General features: G+C 44.1%; 2 protein-coding genes across 2 annotated transcripts; one reads left to right on the forward strand and one right to left on the reverse strand.

The window, feature by feature from the left end:
• The first annotated feature begins 1,421 nt into the window (after positions 1 to 1,421).
• Positions 1,422 to 6,474, forward strand: LOC108924141 (cathepsin B). The gene is made up of 10 exons (XM_018735337.2): positions 1,422 to 1,517; positions 2,545 to 2,668; positions 3,417 to 3,502; positions 3,751 to 3,865; positions 3,971 to 4,086; positions 4,289 to 4,374; positions 4,493 to 4,639; positions 5,328 to 5,444; positions 5,716 to 5,844; positions 5,960 to 6,474. Exons 2-10 carry the CDS (start codon positions 2,546 to 2,548, stop codon positions 6,034 to 6,036), a joined length of 996 nt encoding a protein of 331 aa, XP_018590853.1. The 5' UTR covers positions 1,422 to 1,517; position 2,545; the 3' UTR covers positions 6,037 to 6,474.
• A 262-nt stretch (positions 6,475 to 6,736) lies between these two features.
• LOC108924140 (uncharacterized) lies at positions 6,737 to 19,586 on the reverse strand. The gene is made up of 14 exons (XM_018735336.2): positions 18,586 to 19,586; positions 18,285 to 18,333; positions 17,646 to 17,841; positions 17,190 to 17,342; positions 16,714 to 16,885; positions 15,647 to 15,747; positions 14,758 to 14,914; positions 13,212 to 13,868; positions 12,274 to 12,325; positions 10,986 to 11,181; positions 9,995 to 10,147; positions 7,830 to 8,001; positions 7,437 to 7,528; positions 6,737 to 6,938 (listed from the first exon to the last, which is right to left on the reverse strand). Exons 1-14 carry the CDS (start codon positions 19,070 to 19,072, stop codon positions 6,780 to 6,782), a joined length of 2,796 nt encoding a protein of 931 aa, XP_018590852.2. The 5' UTR covers positions 19,073 to 19,586; the 3' UTR covers positions 6,737 to 6,779.
• Between the last annotated feature and the right edge of the window lie 126 nt (positions 19,587 to 19,712).

Raw genomic sequence — 19,712 nt, forward strand, 5'->3', positions numbered from 1 at the left:
TTTTGTTAAGTAGCAGATTTCTCAAGTGTTTGTACCAGTCCAGTGCAATATTTGCACTTTTTTTTTTTTTCTAATAAAGCGACAAAAACCTAATATAAGCCCCTAAAGTGCTGTTTTATCCTTGAATGCGTGGTTATATTTGAAATGATTTAATCATTAGTTTAAATCAAGTGTAGGTGATGGGTTTAATTCGCCTTGGTAAATAACTTACGAATCTATATTGCGTTCGGATGAGTTCATACGAAGTCACGTGGCTATGAAGCGGAGGAAGTGAGTGGCACGAGAGCTGCTCGGAGCTTCATCAGCACCGGTCACGTTGTGTTTCACTCACTGTCACCTGAAAATCTGCCACACTTTGCTGACCCTTCGTTTTTTTTTTTTTTTGCTCTCGACGGTAAGGGAAGTAACGCCTCATCAGAGGAAAAAACTGAATTTGCGTAACAGCAAAAGCAGAAGTGCAGATCAACAGCCGATTTACCCCCCCCACACACGGACGAAGGTTTGTGCCGTTTAAATACAGACTTAGTCCGAACTATCCACATCTTGGGGACTCGTGGCATAAATTAAGAAGGAGGTCAGCCAGTGTCATAACAATTCGCAAAGTTAATATTCCCGCGAACATCCAGATAGTGAACCATTAATTTCTTACAAAACAGCTGACATCAACATTATGTGGCAAGCCTGGTTGGACAGGCAAATGATTCCCGTCACTGGGGGCCAGTGGCATAACAACTTCTTGGTTGTTGGGGAATCGAAAATATCAACATTACCAAACAAGTTAAAAAAAACACGGGGGGCGCCCAGAGGCTTTTATTGCAGATACACGACGAGTCAACTAAACTATCATGAAGTTCTACGTCCTTGTGACACGAACGATTATATTGCAGCAAAGCGGACGATAGTGGAACTTCTTGATACTGTGGCGCGCAGCGCCGTGGGATTAAATGGGGTGAAGAAGAACGTGGAGGCAGCGTTCGAACGAGTTATTTCAACACCAGCACCAAAGAAATAACGCTTTCGGTCCGAGGAACCCATTTCCTTCAACATTCCTTCACCTATGCCTACAGCCAGCCTTCCCAGCCTGCTTAGCGCCCGTACGATCTCTTCAACATATTCCCAGACACAGTCGCCCCATCATTTCCCGCAGAAGTGCCCCCAGTGGTTGCACACCCACATTTAACATCATTCCCCACAATGCAACTGTTTACATTTAGCAGTTTTTCTCCTAAAACAATATCGGGGGATCGTTACAATACTTTGACACTGCAGCCACATGAGAACAATCACAATATCATCATCATCATCATCATCATTATTATAACGCAAGTTTTCATGATACACGTTATAGGAGCGATCACATGTCGGTCAGCAGATCAGGTGATCACGTGACCAGTCATGTGACCCGTCATGTGCCCCGCGTCACCTCTTATTTTAGTCTCGGGAAGGCTGTGCTCCCGGGTCATTCCGATCGGGACGGTTCTGTGTTGTAGCGAGTAGGATTTCAGGACCTGAATCAGGTGGGTCACTCATAATAGAGAGAAATGAATAAAGTAGTAATAATGTTAACGAAAGGGGGAATTTGTGTTTAGCCGAATATGATGTACTGATATATAGTCTAGTTTTTCTGTGACTGGGCGTAGCAGCAAGTCGGCTCGTTAGTTTAGGTTTTGAGTCTGTTTTTGTGCTGCTGCGCGAATCTTTCTTGCTTCAAAAACAGGGGGGAAAAAATGTTGTTGGTCGTCTGTGTCGAGTCGCGTAATTTTCTAGATGAACGACGATACTGCTTTATTCTGGGTCTGCCGGCGTCTGGTGGTGGTGGTGGTGGTGGTGGGTTCGAATCCGGCAACAGTCGTGGAATTCGTGGGTTCACCCGTTTTACGTGGGTTTTCTCATGATATAGACCAAATGTTTCAGTTGAACTGGCTTCGGTCGCCCGTCTGTGTGTGTGTGTGTGTGTGTGTGTGTGTGTGTGTGTGTGTGTGTGTGTGTGTGTGTGTGTGTGGATATATATATATTTTTTTTTCTTCCTCCCCCGTGTGCATAGGTACATAACTCACAGTGACTGTTATCAGTCCACATACCTTCTCTCCAAGGTGACTTACACAAGTGGGTCACTTATCCAGTGTAACTCTCTCTCACTCACATGCTATGGGTGACCCTGATGTCTTTTGGACTGTGGGGAAACTGGAGCACCTGGAGGAAACCCACACAGACATGAGGGGAACATGTAAACTGAGCAGGGCTCGAACCCATGTCCTCACCACCACTTGCTGTGCAACCTTGCCACCCACCCCTTTTACCTCACAACTTATTTATGGGCCAGAGCATAATAACTTAGAACAGGTTTGAGTTGAAACAACTGAAGTGTAAACAGTCCCTTGAATGTGTATGGACATGTCTCTGCAGCGTTTTTTTTTTTTTTTTTTTTTGAGCAAATATTTTTGAAATTGTTTTACCAGTTTCTCAAGCACATCTGTATGTGATTGAGAGCCCTTGTGAGGTTTCATGCCGTTTCCTAATTATTGCCCACCATGTGTCCTGCAGAATGTGGTGCCCTGTCCTCCTGTGCCTCCTCTCAGCCCTGTCAGTCAGCTGGGCAAGACCACGCCTCCATCCACTGTCCCATGAAATGGTCAACTATATCAACAAAGCCAACACTACATGGAAGGTAAATGATGTGGTGGGTGTGAGGGGACAGGAAAGGTTGTAATGCTGATCAAGATATTTTTTGTTACAGTAAAAATCCTAGTTGTATAAATGAGTAATTCATTGTTGATAAGCTAAAGCTGTAACTTCCTTTGGTCCAAGGAATCTCCTAAACTGTGAATGATCTTCTAAGTATAGAAGCTAGTGTGGTGGTTAGGGTTGTTCCCTTTAAACTCAAGTGCAAATGCCACCTCCTGCTGTAGTACCCTTGATCAAGGTACTTGCCCTGTTTTACACCAGAAAAAAACACAGCTGTTTAAATGCATAAACCTCTTAAGGTCAATGTCACTTGTAGGTGTGGTGTAAGCCTGCTTTTCTTATGAATAAAAGAATGCAGTCATTACCACTTTTTTTAGGAATGTACATTTAGCATTCATGCTTCTTGTAACTTGAACCTTAAAAGATTGTTGATGAGCCAAGCTTGCAGAACACAAGTCTAGCAGGATGGCAGGTCTAGACATGGGTCAGGTGCACCTAGTCGTGCAAAACCTTTTGTAGCAGAATAGAATGATCACAGCACTGCCCCCCCCCCCCCCCCCCCCATCTTCAAGGTGTTGTGAAACCACTGGTCCCGTGCCCAAATCTTTTGAATAAGGGGGTGTTCTTGGTTCCGCCCCTTGAAGTAACTGGGTTGCCTGTTCTATGCAGGCAAATCTGCAACAGAACCAGATGTCATGTCACTAACACCAGGTCCATGTGTCTCTTGCAAGGCTGGACACAACTTCCACAATGTGGACTACAGCTACGTGAAACGGCTGTGTGGAACTCTTCTGAACGGCCCCAAGCTCCCTGTCATGTGAGTGTCGCCACTTGTATCGTGGCGGAAGAATGACTGCAGCTGTTGGCAACATGCTGGCCTCTTGGCTATAATCCTGCTTTTGCTTCTTGTTGTGCAAACCACTGGGGTATTAAAATTGATTTAAACAGTTTATTGCAAGCTTATAATGCTTTTGCTTCCAGGTCTAACATTTTGAGGTCTTTGGTTTCATGAGTTCTTCTAGCTGATCCTACAGATAGACTTCACTTACATCCATCTGTTTGCAGGGTACAGTATGCTGGAGATGTAAAGTTGCCCAAGAACTTTGATGCCAGGAAGCAGTGGCCTGAATGCCCTACCCTACAGGAGATTCGAGACCAGGGTTCCTGTGGTTCTTGTTGGGTAAGGTCATTCACCTCTAGCTGAGTTGGCTGTCTTAATGTGTTTCAGCTCAGAGCCTAACAATTCAGCCCTGGGGAACCCATGCCCTCCACCATTGCTTTGCAGGCTTTTGGCGCAGCAGAGGCCATCTCTGACCGATTGTGCATCCACAATAATGGTAAAGTCAGCGTGGAGATCTCTGCCGAGGACCTACTGACGTGCTGCTCAGACTGCGGCATGGGGTGAGCGACACTTGGGCATCACCATTTCTGAACAAGCAGGAGCCTACAGTACTACTACAGCTAACATTTTCATGTTCTTGGTACACCTTTGGAAAAGGACTGACACTTGGAATAGGCACCTGCGTTTTGGTTCAAGCTTTGCAAATGGATCTTTGATAGCAGTACTGTGTGCTGATCTCATGGGCCTGCCTTTACGCTATAGGTGCAATGGCGGCTACCCCTCTGCTGCCTGGCAGTTCTGGACCGAAGAGGGCCTGGTGTCTGGAGGGCTGTACGACTCTCACATCGGTGAGCACTCTGTTCTGCGCAGCGATGCAGATCGTTGCCCCTGATGGTTTATTTGAGGGCCTTGTCAAAGAGCTACTGACCCCTGCATGACTCTTCTGGCTTCATTTGGGTTTTTCAGGCTGCCGCCCCTACTCCATCCCCCCCTGTGAGCACCATGTGAATGGCTCCCGCCCTCCCTGCACTGGAGAGGGGGGAGACACTCCCAAGTGCACGCAGCAGTGTGAGGCTGGCTATAGCCCTTCCTACAACCAAGACAAACACTATGGTAACAAAGCAGTTCTTGTTAATATCAGTTAATTCATTCAGCTTGTTCTACTCTACAGGACTACAAGTACTATAGACATCTTTAGTTGTGATATGTGACCAGTTCTGTAATAGACTACAATTATAGTCCTTAATTAGTTCAGTGACTCAGTTTACATTTAACTGACAAGCTGCTTCTCCAAAGTGAATTACAATATTAAGGTACTTATTTACCCAGTAATACAGATGGGTAGATTTTTACTTGAGCACTTCAGGGTTGGTACCTTGCTCATGGGTACTGCAGCTGGAGGTGGGAATCAAATTTGCAGCCTTTGGGTTCAAAGGCTGTAGTGCTAAGCACTATGCTACTAGCTGTCCCCAGTACCAATTTAGATTAGGTGTTGTACCCAGCATCTTGAACTGCTGACAACACATCTGAAGAAATTCATTCAAATGATTGTTCTCTGCTGGTGGTCAAGTCTCTCTGTAGTGTTGTTGTTGTTGTTGTTGTTGTTGTTGTCGTCGTCGTCGTCGTCGTCGTCGTCGTCTAAGTTTGTCAGCTTTATTTTAAAACTGAGCTTTTAATTAAGCTTCCTTTTACAGGATGGTGTGTGTGTCACACAATACTAGACTTTGGTCCTTAAACATTGTGTAAATGTTTGTACTGGGCCTTGTACACTTTAATCTCACTTTGTGCCAAACCCCTGCAGGTAAGCGGTCGTACAATGTGCCATCTGAGCAGGAGCAGATCATGACTGAGCTTTTCAAGAATGGCCCAGTAGAGGCTGCCTTCACAGTCTACGAGGACTTTCTCTCGTACAAGACAGGTGAGTTGTGCTTAACACGCTACGTTAATGTATGTTTGTGGACAGTGCAATGTCTGGGACATAGCTGCACATTTCTGGGAAGTTTATTTGCTACAGAGTGAAAGTAGAAGTGATAGCATTTGGTTTTGAACCCCATTTTCTGCTACTGTAGCTAGGTTTATTTCTGGTCCTTCTACATTGTTTTTAAGCTATATTATTGAATACTTGCCCTCATACTATAACTAATTTAGCTTTGACCTAATGCTCATCTACTGACTGACTTGATATGCAGGTGTATATCAGCATGTGACAGGAGCAGCTCTGGGTGGCCATGCCATCAAGCTTCTTGGCTGGGGGGAGGAGAACGGCACTCCCTACTGGCTGGCTGCTAACTCCTGGAACACCGACTGGGGTGACAACGGTAAAGAGTGGCTTTAAAGTTCACTGGCAGCAGTAACTTTGAGTTGTAACACTTTGTAATATGACATGGAGCAGAAGAGGATTTTGTGTAATCCCTGTGTCTTGGCTATTCCTAGGGTTCTTCAAAATCCTCAGAGGAGAAGACCACTGTGGCATAGAATCTGAGGTTGTTGCTGGAATCCCCCGCAGTTAAAGGCAGCACCCCTTTGCCTGTGGCCCACTTCCAGCCATGCTGATTGGAACAGGACATAACTGACTGCACTCCCAACTGACCATAGGCTTTTGTATTTAGTCTATGTGCAGATTCATTACTGCTGCTGGATGATGTGTAGATATCCCTTTATACTAGACTTTTAATTTTTTGGAAATTTAAAGGGTTTTAATGTTTATATGTGGTTTTTAGGCTACAGAATTGTTTTATTCACTATAGAGAATGAAAGTGAAATGGGCCCTTTGCCCTGCAATGGACCTAGGAGCTGCTGTAGCCTAAAATGCTTTTATTTCAATTTTTTAAATAATTAAAAGGCTTTGGGTCTACCTGGATGTTGGGCCTAAGGTTGGAATTTTGTTAAACTGTTAATTTTTTTTATTGTTGCTTGACTTCTAATAAATATGGAATTTTGTTTTGGAAGTTTTGTACTGTTTTTGTTCCTTACTAGGGGTTGGCTATTAGTGATATGGTTTTAAAATAAACACAGCAAGCAACTTCAAGTTCAATCACATGTCTTGGGCAAACAGAGCCATGAGGTTGGCATACACCAGTATAAGTTCAAGACTGAAGAAAGGCCAGCTGGGCCCATTAAGACTGCTGCCTGAAGTCTTAATAGTTTGTTCCACTTAGCAACAACACTTGAGTGCTGTGCTTTTCTTTTTAAAAAAAAAAAAAATGCATGGTCTGAATTTCACATGAAACTGTTTAGTCAACATTTGCAGTGGTTAGTCCTCCAAGCTGTCTTCAATGGCTTGTAGTATTTGAGCAACAGCCCCAAGAAGCAGTATATCAATGTCACAGTCCACTGCCAGCTCACTGGCATAGTTTTTAACTGGCAGTACAAAGGACAGAGGCATACCTGCCAGCTCTGCTGCTTCCTGCATCTGCCATAAAAACAAAGTTAGGTATTACCTTCATAGTACATCAAGCCACACTGCAGGCAAAACTAAATTAGGCATTTTCCTAAATATTCAGTTTTCAGGACATCTAGTATCAATTTAGTCTTTAAAGCTATTTTGTAAACTGAAAAACATTTCAACTGAAACTTGCTTTCACCACTGCATTGGAAGCTAAGGTGGATGTACAGGGGCAGCTGATGCCTTTGGAGCTGAAGGTTACAGATTTGAATCCCTTCCCACTTCTGTATTACCCTCAAGCAAGGTATATAGCCCAAATTGCTCCACTGCAAAATGACTGTATACATGGGTAAATCCATGCAAGTCACTTTTGAGAAAATCCTTAGCTATATATGAATGGACCCAATTTAAAAAATATTAACATAGCACTTAACAGTTCAGAAAAATAATGATCAGTGATCATCTTAACCTTGTTTTTACAAAAACTATGATTCTTTTATGGCTAACTGCCAGGGGTCCCAGTACCTTGGCCTGCACTACACGGCTGGTGTAGATGTCCCGCATTCCTGAGGTGCACACCAGGTCCATGTGAGTGAGAAGCACGAACTGAGGAGTGCCTGTTAGAGGGAAGACAATGGCTACAGTCATCATGAGGACCCAGAACAACAAACAGGTGGAGCTCAGTTCCAGCATCACCCTCCGTTTCCAGTCCAGCTCAAGGTGAACTGTGTGTACTTCAGCTTTTTTTCCACTGCAGAATTTAACATATGGGTTGACATTTAAAAAAAATTAGCCAATGTAGAGAAAGAACTTGTTCCACTGAAAAGGTCAGTACAGGCATTGTGCTTTCCCAACTGCAACACTAGATGATAATTTAGCGAGTTACGTATGTGAAAGGAAGTGACGCTGAGAGCTCACCCAGGTCTGAGATCTCACTGCGAAGCTTCCTCAGTGTCTCTTTCAGACCACGGCTATAGGAGGTGAGCTCACGCGCGTCCAAAGTGAACACCACACAGTGGATCTTGTCTTTCAGGGATGGATCCAGGCGATACCCTGCAGTACTTGGCTGAATGGGGGCTTCAGGTTGAAACTGGAGGGAAAGACACAAAGACCATCGGCTTCACAAAATATAGAGCAACACAGTGCAGCATCCCTCACATAATGAGCATAATTCGTTCCTGAATATATTAATTCTCCTAAAATAAATTGCCCATTGAAATTTAATGTATGATGTAATACAATGAGTGCATTACATCATACAACATAAAGAGGCTCACACGCAGACGCGTGATTCAAAGCACAGTTAATGCTGGAATACGTCATGTTTGTTTGCTCCCTGCAGAAATTCCGTTAACCTTTGCACACAATTGTAAACTAGTGCCCTGTGCATGCAGGACGGGTTCTCTACCGCCAGTTTCTTTGCTTTACAACTGTAACCCATTTAGACTCATCCCCCAATATCGATTTTGCATGGCTCTCGACAGCTGTGCAGCATGAGACATTTACATGTATTCATTCGGAAAACGCTTTATCAAGGGGCTTATTATGACTTATGTAGTCATTGCGCAATAGGCTGACACCGTTGCCCAAGGTGACTTACAATGTCAGACACAGTACACTGCATACACTGCACCAATTTATACAGCACAGAAGTTTTATGGAGTACCGTAATTAATGAAGGAAAAACTGCCTTGTTACACTGCTGTGAAAGCTAGTAAAGTACTTAAGTAACTGTCCATTTTAATGGTATTTCGTGATACCTTAAATGGATGTCACTTTTGAGACTCAGAAACACATAACTTTTAAATCCAAAACTAATGGTAATTACAAATTTGAGTTAAGTTTGTGCAACTAAAGGGTTTTCAGGAATATATTACTTTTATGAGGTGAGGGAAGACTATCTTGCCTCCATATTGTTTAAGAAGTAGATTTTACACGTGCTATATAAAATAACATAAACACACACAGGCAGAAACCACTTATCCCAAGCGGGGTTGTGGTGAACCGGAGCCTAACCCGGCAACACAGGGCGCAGGGGCACGCCCTGGACGGGATGCCAGTCCATCGCAGGGCACCCCAAGCAGGACTCGAACCCCAGACCCGCCAGAGAGCAGGTCCCAGCCAAACCTGCTGTGCCACTGTGCCCCCATTATATAAAATTACGATTATCATACTAGAACACCACATAATGAGGGAATTCTCATAAAGGAATTTCCGTGATCGCTAGTAACCTTTATAATACCTCTCTGCTAAGCTTTCTGTAAGGTAACATTTGCAAGAAATGAACAGTAAATCAAATCAGATAAAATTATTTGTAATGATCTTCCTCTTTGAAGAGAGTTCTATGCATTTCACCACTTTAAAAAGATGGCTAAGACTTTCCTTAGCTTCCCAATTCTTTTAATGCTTTCTTGAAAATCATTTTTCTTTAGGACTCATTAGTATGACAGGTGATAGTTTCATGCAATGTGAAAATGTGTCTCAAAATTTATCAAAAATACTTGCAACAGAGCACAAGGCTAAGCGCAAGACAGCCAAGATACACAGCCCTGAAAACTAAATATCTGATTAAATGTTTATTGTAATATTAACTATGATGAAAGTCATACACTACAGTCCATAAAACTTTTCTAGACTACCAGTGGGTACATGCAGTCTACACTGACACTCTATACGTTCTCACATTACCACACACACACACACACACACACACACACACACACACACACACACACACACACACAGTCTGAACCGCTTCTCTCATACAGGGCCGTGAGGAGCCAGAGCCTAACCTGGCAACACAGGGCGTAAGGTTGGAGGGGGAGGGGACACACCCAGGATGGGACGCCAGTCCGCCACAAGGCACCCCAAGTGGGACTCGAACCCCAGACCCACCGGAGAGCAGGACCCGGTTCAACCCACTGTGCTAACGCACCCCCCCCCCCCCCCCCTCACATTACTACCAAATCATAATTTCAATATTATTATAGTAGCTACAGTATGTGAACTGAAATAGTTCTTAAATAGGAACTTGTGAATGCTACATTTTGTTCCAGAAAGGAAAAAAAGCTGCCATAACACACCTTGTGCCCATCAGAAGCATGTCCTTTGATAACAGCCAGGGCATCATGGACAGTCAGACCATTCCACTCACTGTTTCCCAGAGCCATAGTATCACACAGAGTCAGGGCTGTGACTGGACCTCCTTTCCTCGCCCTTATTGGATAAGACTTCAACTGAAAGACAAGAGGGACACACAATAACTGAATTACATATACATGTATTTATTTAGCAGACGCTTTTCTCCAAAGTGACTTTCAATGAACTCTATGTAGTGTTACCAGCCCACACATCTTATTCATCAAGGTGACTTACACTGCTAGATACACTACTTAGAATGGGTCACTCATCCATACATCAGTGGAACACACACAGTCTCTCTGTCACTCACACACCATGGGTGAACCTGAACAGCTAGTCTTTGGACTGTGGGAGGAAACCAGAGCACCCAGAAGAAACCCACACAGACATAGGGAGAACATGCAAACTCCACACAGACTGAGCGGGGATCGAACCCACGTTCTCTCGCATCACCCAGGCGCTGTTCAGTCAGTGTGTGCGTGTATGTGTTCCCAAGACCTATGTGTAAATCCAGTTCTCGTAAACTGGGTTGTATTACAATTCATCTAAAAAGGAAATTACATTGAGCTCCTGAGCCCAGAAAAAGTATCCAGTTATTTTTCTTCCTGAAGTCTTGTTATGTGAGAAGAAACCTTGTCGAGAACCTTGGCCTATACCACGTTCAACTTACCCCATCGTAATGATCAGCAGTTCCAGTTTTCACAAGCTCTGTGTTGCATTTTGCTCTAAACCACTTCTTAATTTCACTGTTGAAATAATTACTTGGACTGCAAGCAGACTCATTTCACATTTCAGGCATACCTCACACAAAAAATCCTGTGTTTTTCCTTCAGTTACCTCCATTAGCCATTGCATTCACTACTATAGCTCCTTCAGTGACTGACAAAGATGGAGAAATATAAAATATCCAAACACTTTATGTGTTTATTTTACCTTTTTGGTGAAACCAGCAGATCCACTTCCAACGATAGGCAGGTTGACGACATGTCTGTATAACACAGATCTGATGGAGTTGATGAAACTGGATTTTCCTGCTCCCATTGGACCCAACAACAGAACCCGTGCCTGGGTCAGCTCTTCATTGGAAGGCTTGTAGGAAACCAGAGTCTCTCTCAAATCTTCTCTGTTCCTGAAAACAAGAGACATGCATGCCTGCATGCTTAAATATTGTATTTTATGCGCAAATGTCATCACAAACAATTTAAAGTTTTGCCCCCTACCCCACTTTAAACGCACCATGTGACGAACTATTGAGTGGTTCAGATGAACTTACTGTTCATTTTACAAATTTGCACCAGTAGTCATAATGCAGAGCTGCGAAAAATTATTTGTCTCCTTTCCAAGTTTTGCACATTTTTGACATTTGTTCAGATCTCTTGTCAGCTCTAGCAGTACAAAAATGAAGCTGGGGTTATTAAAAAACAAAACCACTATTGATATTATGTTATGCTTGATTGCTGTTGAAGATAATAAAATGTGTGAAAAAGTAATTTACCCCCCCCACCCCCACCCCCACCCCACACACACCAACTTTGGTCAAACTTAGTGGGGGGAGGGGGGGGTAAAAAGAATGAGCTGTTTGAATACAAGCAAGACTCATCTGGGCAGCCCTGTGTTATATCACACACACACACACTTCCTGAACCGCTGTCCCATTTGTGGTCGCAGGGAGCCAGAGCCTAACCTGGCAACACAGGACGCAAGGCTGGAGGGGGAGGGGACACACCCAGGACGGGACGCCAGTCTGTCGCAAGGCACCCCAAGCGGGACTCGAACCCCAGACCCGCTGGAGAGCAGGACCCGGTCCAACCCAGTGCGCCACTGTGCCCCCCCCCGTTATATCATTTTCACTTAATCAACAATAGATGCAAATACTGTATGTGAAAGTGCAGTGTCTTAATGGCATTCATTTTTCTGAAAATGAGTAAATAATAATCATATGTCTTCTGTGCAGTTATAAAGAACATGTTGTCGCAGCACAACACAGCTGTTCGTATGGCAGTGAAGGATGTTGCTCTTCTGTTCTGATGGTTGCAGGGTCAAATCTCACATGCTGCTACAGTACCCTTGAGCATGGTTCTTACCCAAAAGGAAGATTATCCATTTATACCGCTGGGTAAATAATTATAAGTGGCTTGGAAGAAAAACCTCACTTGAGTGAAGAAGTTGGTATAGAACAGCCCTGCTGCATCCATGCAGTAGAAATATAAAGGATGCTCACCTCTCTGTCCATGGGATGTCCCTCCAGGGCTGGAGCAGTGCATCTCCAACATCTGATCGGGAATAAATGTGAAGGGCCTCGTCATTTAGCATCGACTTTACTCAGTGACGTCACTAGGGAGGTGCGGGATGGGGGGAGGTTGCGGACCGCACCAAGTGACACGATGTTGGTTAGGGTGTGACACCAAAATGTCTGTCTACAAAATTTCTGTGCAGTGTTTCCGCTGAAATGTATTATTTTTTTTAATAAAAATATCCGTGTAGTCAGTTATAACAACAAAAACATTTTTCGTAAGCACAGCTGACATGTATCATCAATATAGCTACAAGGATAAAACTCTATGCTAATTTGCTCTAATACGCTCCGCTGGGGGCTCTCAATTATTACCCAATTATAACGACGCTTCGAATCACGTGGGTTCGTCCGCGCGCGCTACAAGCACGCGCTGTTGTTTTCGTTGCTGCGGGGCGTTTTTATTATGGTCGCTGGTTTTGTCACACTTTCTGGTGTTTTAGTTACAGTATCGTGGTAATTAATATTTGTGAACTTATATCAATAACGTTAAAATAAACAATTCTGATGTAGTTCTTAAACGTTTCTACTTCGAACTGAATTTTCATTTTAACCGCATGATGAAACTGTGCTTATGTTACTGTAATTTCATGATGTAATTTTAATTCGGCCAGTTATGTCACTACTATTGCCGCTACATTCAGTCATACTAGACTAGTATTTACGAATAACATATTAGATAATACAAAAAACATTACTAAGGATTCTCTATGTCTGGTACGGGAGGAGGTCCATGGGGGGTGTGACACCAACCCTAGTGACACCACTGAGTTTACTTTGGGTTGAAGTTGGTCAGAATTTTAAATCTGCAGAGATGAAGGCTACTGCTCCGTGGAAAAGTGTGCTGTATAAGACGTGAGACGCACCTTGCACTCGCAGAACTTCCAAATCCAGGCAGAGCTCGCTCTCCGCAGCGCAGCCTGTGTCTTTGTGGGTCACCAGGTCGGACTCGGAGCCCAGGCTCACGGACCATCCGTTCCCGGAGTCGGTCACTTTGAAGGAGCCTCCGAAACTGAAAGTCTTCGTGTCCTTGTCGTACTGCAGAGCCTGCGAGGGGTCGCGCACCGGGAAACGGCCGCCGTCCTTGGGGCTCAGCGAGAACACGAACGCGTCCGCGTCCTCCTTCTTGGTGCTCCATGTGAAGGAAGGGAACTCCTGGCTGATGAAGCCTCCCATCACGGAGCCCGACTTTAAATACACAAGGATGACAAACTTCTTCAGCTGTTCCGTTTTCAGGCGAAGTGCTTCGGACCCCGATCCGTGGCGGCTCGCCTTGTACAGAAGAATGAACTTAACAACGGGCTGAGGGAACATCCCCAGGAGCCTCCTCTCCTGCTGGAGCTCCAGGCCAGAACACAGGGAGGCCATGAAAGCGGGAGAAAGAAAGGACAACTTTCCGATTAAAATTACTCGGGTAAACTCTCGTTGGATTTCCTCAGCGAACACACACGGACTGCATCGAGCTCTGAAGTGCTGCTCTGCTTCCGGAATGAATGCTGGGTTTGAGGCGGACGGAACCGAAACTCACTGGTTGTCGGTTCACGAGCCACTAAGTTCAAAGAAAACGAAACCGAAAGCGAAACTTTGTGTCCTCCCTTCGGCATCGAGAATGAAAAGATGTCCAAGAAATCTTAGCACCGAGACACTAATGTGCGTTGAGATGTACGTCGCTTGGAGAAAGGAGTGCGCTAAATGAATAACTGTAAAGAGAAAGACGTTGCAAGGACAAACTCAGTATCTCTTTTTGAAATTTACATGTATTTATTTAGAATATGCTTTTCTCCAAAGCAACTTCCAATGAACTCTGTGTAGTGTTATCAGCCCACACACCTTATTCACCAAGGTGACTTACACTGCTCGATACACTACTTACACTGGGTCACTTATCCATACATCAGTGGAACACACTCTCTCTGTCACTCTCACACTATGGGGAACCTGAACACCATGTTGGACTGTGGGAGGAAACCAGAGCACCTGAAAGAAACCCACGCAGACACAGGAGAAACGTGCAAACTCCATACAGACTAAGCGGGTATTGAACCCACATCCTCTCATACCACCCAGGCACTGTGAGCCAGCAGTGCTACTTGCCATAACACTGTGCTGCTCTATTTAAACATTTCTGGATAGCATATATTACTTCAAGAGGACTATGAACCAGTTGTATTTTCATGTTTTTATTAGGTATTTTACACGGCAACACAGATACACTTTGATGTGAGGCAATGGTGTTCAGAGCTGCAAACTTCAGACACACCATTTCTACAGGTTTACTACATGTACTGTGCAAGTGTTGGTGTGTGAGTACAGTATGTTCACAATGACGTTAAATGAGTCTAATCGTGGTGAATTTGCTTAGAACAAAGACGAGCGATGGATGGACGAGTGGGAGTCCTGGTGAGGGTGCCTAGTTCTCGAAGGTATCTTCCACAGCGTTCAGTACTTGACCAATGGCACTCAGCAGTAGAATGTCAATGTCACGGTCGACTGCCACCTCACTGCAGTAGTTCTTTACTGGTAGCACGGAGGACACAGGCATTTCTGCCAATTCTGCTGCCTTCTTTATCTATACAAAAAACAAAAAGCATCTCGATGATACCGTGATAGAACTGTAAAAACAAGCACACCTCTGTATCACACAGATCTGATGGAGCTGCTCCCACCGGAGCAGGAAAAAAGTATTTGTATTTATTCAAATGCTAAATTACAAGCATTTTTAAAAGTGTCCAGCTGGAGTATTTCTATTACTAACTAAAATCCTGCATTCGCTACAGGGCCACAACTGCTACAAACAGAGGTATCTCCTGAAGTTAACTTAACATTTCACATCATTTTTCTTGGAAAATAGCACAGTTAACCATAATGTTGCTGCTATCCATTTTCACACTCCACCGCTGCATTGCAGCGATGGACTTTAATTCTCGTATGCTTCTTACACTGAACTGGCTCCAAATGCCACCTTTGTGTAAGATAATTTGTCATTGCAAAAGGATCTCAGATTAATTCAGGTAGCAAAAGACAGAATTTAACGTTTTACGTCACTACGCTCTAGTATTCTGGCATTATTGCTGGACAGAATGTATAAAGTTGATCTGCAACCAATGCTTGTCTGCTTTCAATTATTAAAATTACTCTACTGTAACGTTTGCTCATAAAGTTTCCTTTATTTGAAGAAATTCAGATGGTCAGTGATATTTGATCATCACAAGTACTCGAGTCTCAGCTAATTTAGGGGATGAAAACTGGCTTTATTTCAATAAACATACTCCTTTCTACAAGTTTGGTCTTGAATCCTCACCTTCTCCTGCACAATGCGGCTGGAATAGACGTAGCGTATGTCTTTATGAACCCCGTGGCACACCTCATCCACATGGGTGAGAAAAACCAGCTGCGGTATTTCTAGAGATGGAAGCACAGTCATGATTTTCAGCCTGTTCGCCCTTTTATAGCTTTCATCATTCATCTTTATAATTTCTCCTTCCACATTTCCAAAAGCAAAACATCATTGCACTCAAATTCATGACTATACAGGATATTAGAGCAGCGATGTTTTTAATATCCTTTGATAAATGTCTCATTCACCCAGCCTTCAAAAGTGCACTCCAGGAATTGAAAGCCAGAAGACCTAAATGTTTATGCAAACTAAAAATTCCTGTATTATTTATCAGGGGTGTGGGGGCACAGTGGCGCAGCGGGCTTAGCCGGGTCCTGCCATGTGGCGGCTCAGGGTGCCATGCGGCGGCTCAGGGTGCCATGCGATGGGCTGGTGTCCTGTCATGGGCGCGTCCCGTCCCCCTTTGGCCTTGCGCCCAGTGTTGCGGGGTGAGGCTCAAGTTCACTGCGACCCCGCATGAGAGAAGCGGTTCCAGACTGCGTGTGTATTATTTTCTCCAATTTTGTATTTGAGTGCAACATTTTCTTGTTGCTGATACTTTTGAGAGGGGGTGTAGTGGCACAATGGGTTTGGCTGGGTCCTGCTCTTTAGCAGGTCTGGGGTTCGAGTCCTGCTTGGGGTGCCTTGCGACAGACTGGTGTCCCGTCCTGGTTGTATCCCCTCCAGCCTTACCGGGTTAGGCTCCGGTTTGCTGCAACCCCGCTTGGGACAAGCGGTTTCAGCCTCTGTGTGTGTGTGTGTGTGTGTGTGTGTGTGTGTGTGTGTGTGTGTGTGTGTGTGTGTGTGTGTGTGTGAGAGAGAGAGAGATACATTCCATTTCAGTTCCTACACACCTGCAGGACCTACCTCTTTAACAGAGCCTGGTCCAATTTCTTTGATTGCTTGTTAGACATTTCCACTAGCAACACTGTCACAATGAGTGATAATTTAGTGAGTTATATATGTGAAAGGAAGTGACACTGTGAGCTCACCCAGGTCTGAGATCTCACTGCGAAGCTTCCTCACCGTCTCTTTCAGACCATTACTATAGAAGGTGAGTTCACATGCATCCAAAGTGAACACCACACAGTGGATCTTGTCCTTCAGGGATGGATCCAGGCGATACCCTGCAGTACTTGGCTGAATTGGGGTTTGAGGTTGAAACTGGAGAGTAAAGACAATGAAATAGTTTGGAGTTTGTGATGTACCAACATTGAAAATCAAATAGTTCATTTGATTTGGGGTAAATTTATACCAATGCAATATAAAATTAATATGCTTTAGATGCTGTGCAAAACATTGTATTTTGTAATTTATGAATTTCTGAACCCACATTAACTACATGTGCACTCGCTTTGTTATAAAACCGCAACAGTGTGGCCTAAAAATGGCTCTCATGATTAAGTTAATTTCGCTCAAACAGGGGAGAGGGAAAAAAAAAAAAAAAAAAAAAACAGCTGTGACACACCTCGTGTCCCTCAGAAGCATGTCCTTTGATAACAGCCAGGGCATCATGGACAGTCAGACCATTCCACTCACTGTTTCCCAGAGCCATAGTATCACACAGTGTCAGGGCTGTGATTGAACCTCCTCTCTCTGCCCTGATTGGATAGGACTTCAGCTGAAAGACATGGAAAGGGATTGCCAAGAAAAGAATAAAACTTATTATCTTTTGCACATGGCAAGCACTGGTAATTTTTCTATTATTAAATGTGCCTAACCTTTTACTTGCTTGATTCAAAACCATAACAATGAAGGTGTGAAGAAAGTGCTGCATGCAAATGTATTATTACTATCAGAAATATTCAAATAAACAGCTGACTCATATGTAAATATTTAAAAAAAATGGGTTTGTTATAAACCTTTATGAAGAATTTTGAACATTTTGGTAAAAGCTATACTAGAAAGTGTAAAAAATATTTACGTTTTTAGTAAAGCCATGTGGTCCAGCACCAATGATTGGTAGGTTCACAACATGCCTGTATAACACAGATCTGATGGAGGTGATGATACTGGATTTCCCTGCTCCCACCGGACCCAACAACAGAACCCGCACTCGAGTCAGCTCTTCATTGGAAGGCTCGTAGGAGACCAGATTATTCCTCAGGCGCCCTCTCTCCCTGTGTACAGAAATACACATCACTCGTACTTATGCAATGGGGGTTTGGCTGGGTCCTGCTCTCCGGTGGGTCTGGGGTTCGAGTCCTGCTTGGGGCGCCCTGCGGCGGACTGGTGTCCCGTCCGGGGTGTGTCCCGTTCCCCTCCAGCCCTGTGTTGCCGGGTTAGGCTCCGGGTCGCCGCGACCCCGATCGGGACAAACGGTTGTAGACATTGTGTGTGTGTTGTACTTATGCATATATACATTTTAACTGAACAAAACATCTCCTTAGATGTTGACCTTGTGTTGCTGCTTCAAGAAAAGTGAAACTCATTCCCTAAAATGACAAATGCAAGAGTTTTTTTTTTTTTTTAAAGAAAGAAAGCACCGCAGACACACATTCTATGTTTCATACAAATGTTTAAAGGATGTAAATTAAATGGAAATGGAAACAGGGTGACTCACAACTCTGTCCACTGCACGTCCCTCCACGGTCTGTACAGCACATCTCCGGCTAGACGGGTATAAAAAAAAAAAAAAAACCATCTTTGCCATATTAAATACATGATAACATAGGTTCTAAACAGCCAAGAGAAGTGTGTAGCAATTGAATTGTTTCTGCATGTTTGCTCATGCCATGCACCCACCAACCGTTATGAATGGCAAACTATAGTATTACCGTTACATTGCCTATTATAATCATGCACTACACAGACGAACACTCACTCACTGTCCACTCGATGGTCAAATGACCAGACATGTTTACCTTCAACCCGATGCAATTCCACTTCACATCCATCATAGGTCCCGGTCCACGCTGTATGCTCGTAAATATCATCGGACTGTAACGCTAAAGATAACGAATTCCTATTCCGTGACAGCGTCAGCGAGCGGCCGAAACGCATACAGGACGAATCGCACGAGAAGGCTTGGCGGTGATTGACAACGCGAAAGCGCGCGGCCTTCTCCTTGTCCACTGAGAACACAAACGCGTCCTCGTCTTCTACATCTTGGTTAGTGTATTTACAATCTGGCAAAGATTTGTTTAGAAAACCGCCTCTAACAAGGCCACCTTCTAAAAAGACGAGGAGGACAAAGCTCCCTTGGTTCCCGCAAACGTTGTAAAGCGTCGAGAAGTTGCGGCCGTGGCGGCTGCTCTTGAAGAGCAGCGCGAGGGTGACGCGCCGCGGGAAGAGCTCGAGCAGCTGCAGCTCCGTCTGCTTCTCTAGGGCTGACGAGAAAGAGGCGGACATGGCGCCGTGCACAACGTCGAGCTTTGCTTCAGCTGAAGTGCAAAACTTTCCCCGCAGCTGGGACTGGGAGGGAGGAAGCCGCGGCGGTAGAAGCGAATGGGAATCGAAAGTTACTTTTGCTCGTACGCACCTCCCCGACGCACAAACGGTATTTGTAAGGAAAACGAAACTCTTCGGGGAGGTGTTCGGATGATGTAGACTTAAGTCTTAAAGATACGGAGACGGCGCTTTTACTGGCAAAATCATGTGAAACAATAGCAACTTATTGTTATAATATGCTGTTGTTGCAGCAGATGCCAGTTTGAGCGTGCACCGGAAGAAAGCTAGCCCAGACAACGTGAGAGTGTAGTTTTTAAGTTTATTAAACACAGTCATTTTAGAATTAGGATTTTCTGTATTTATTAAGAAGGAGACAGAAAAAATGTAATGCAGCTGGTGGATCGTCTTTTTGTCGAGTGCCAGTGCCTTACACGGTAATATACACTACACTGTAACCGAACAAGCAAAAAAATGGATGTTTCCAAAAACAACCTAATGTGCAACATTCTTAAGGCTTTCTTGTTAGTTTTTTTTTTGGAAAGGAGAAACTCTAAATCAGTGAGAAACAACTTATAGTTTCTTATAAATTTAACGCATCTAA

The sequence above is a fragment of the Scleropages formosus genome, chromosome 1, assembly GCF_900964775.1.
Source record: "Scleropages formosus chromosome 1, fSclFor1.1, whole genome shotgun sequence".
NCBI classification, from domain to species: Eukaryota; Metazoa; Chordata; class Actinopteri; order Osteoglossiformes; family Osteoglossidae; genus Scleropages; species Scleropages formosus.

Coding starts and splice junctions, on each gene's coding strand:
- LOC108924140 (XM_018735336.2), bottom strand. CDS start 19,072: ATGTCCGCCTCTTTCTCGTCAGCCCTAGAGAAGCAGACGGAGCTGCAG. Junction 13,869..14,757: donor GGAAGATACCTTCGAGAACT/AGGCACCCTCAC, acceptor ACAACCAGTGAG/TTTCGGTTCCGTCCGCCTCA. Junction 7,529..7,829: donor CAGTGAGATCTCAGACCTGG/GTGAGCTCTCAG, acceptor TCCCTCTAACAG/GCACTCCTCAGTTCGTGCTT.
- LOC108924141 (XM_018735337.2), top strand. CDS start 2,546: ATGTGGTGCCCTGTCCTCCTGTGCCTCCTCTCAGCCCTGTCAGTCAGC. Junction 2,669..3,416: donor AAGCCAACACTACATGGAAG/GTAAATGATGTG, acceptor GTCTCTTGCAAG/GCTGGACACAACTTCCACAA. Junction 4,087..4,288: donor TGCTCAGACTGCGGCATGGG/GTGAGCGACACT, acceptor TTTACGCTATAG/GTGCAATGGCGGCTACCCCT.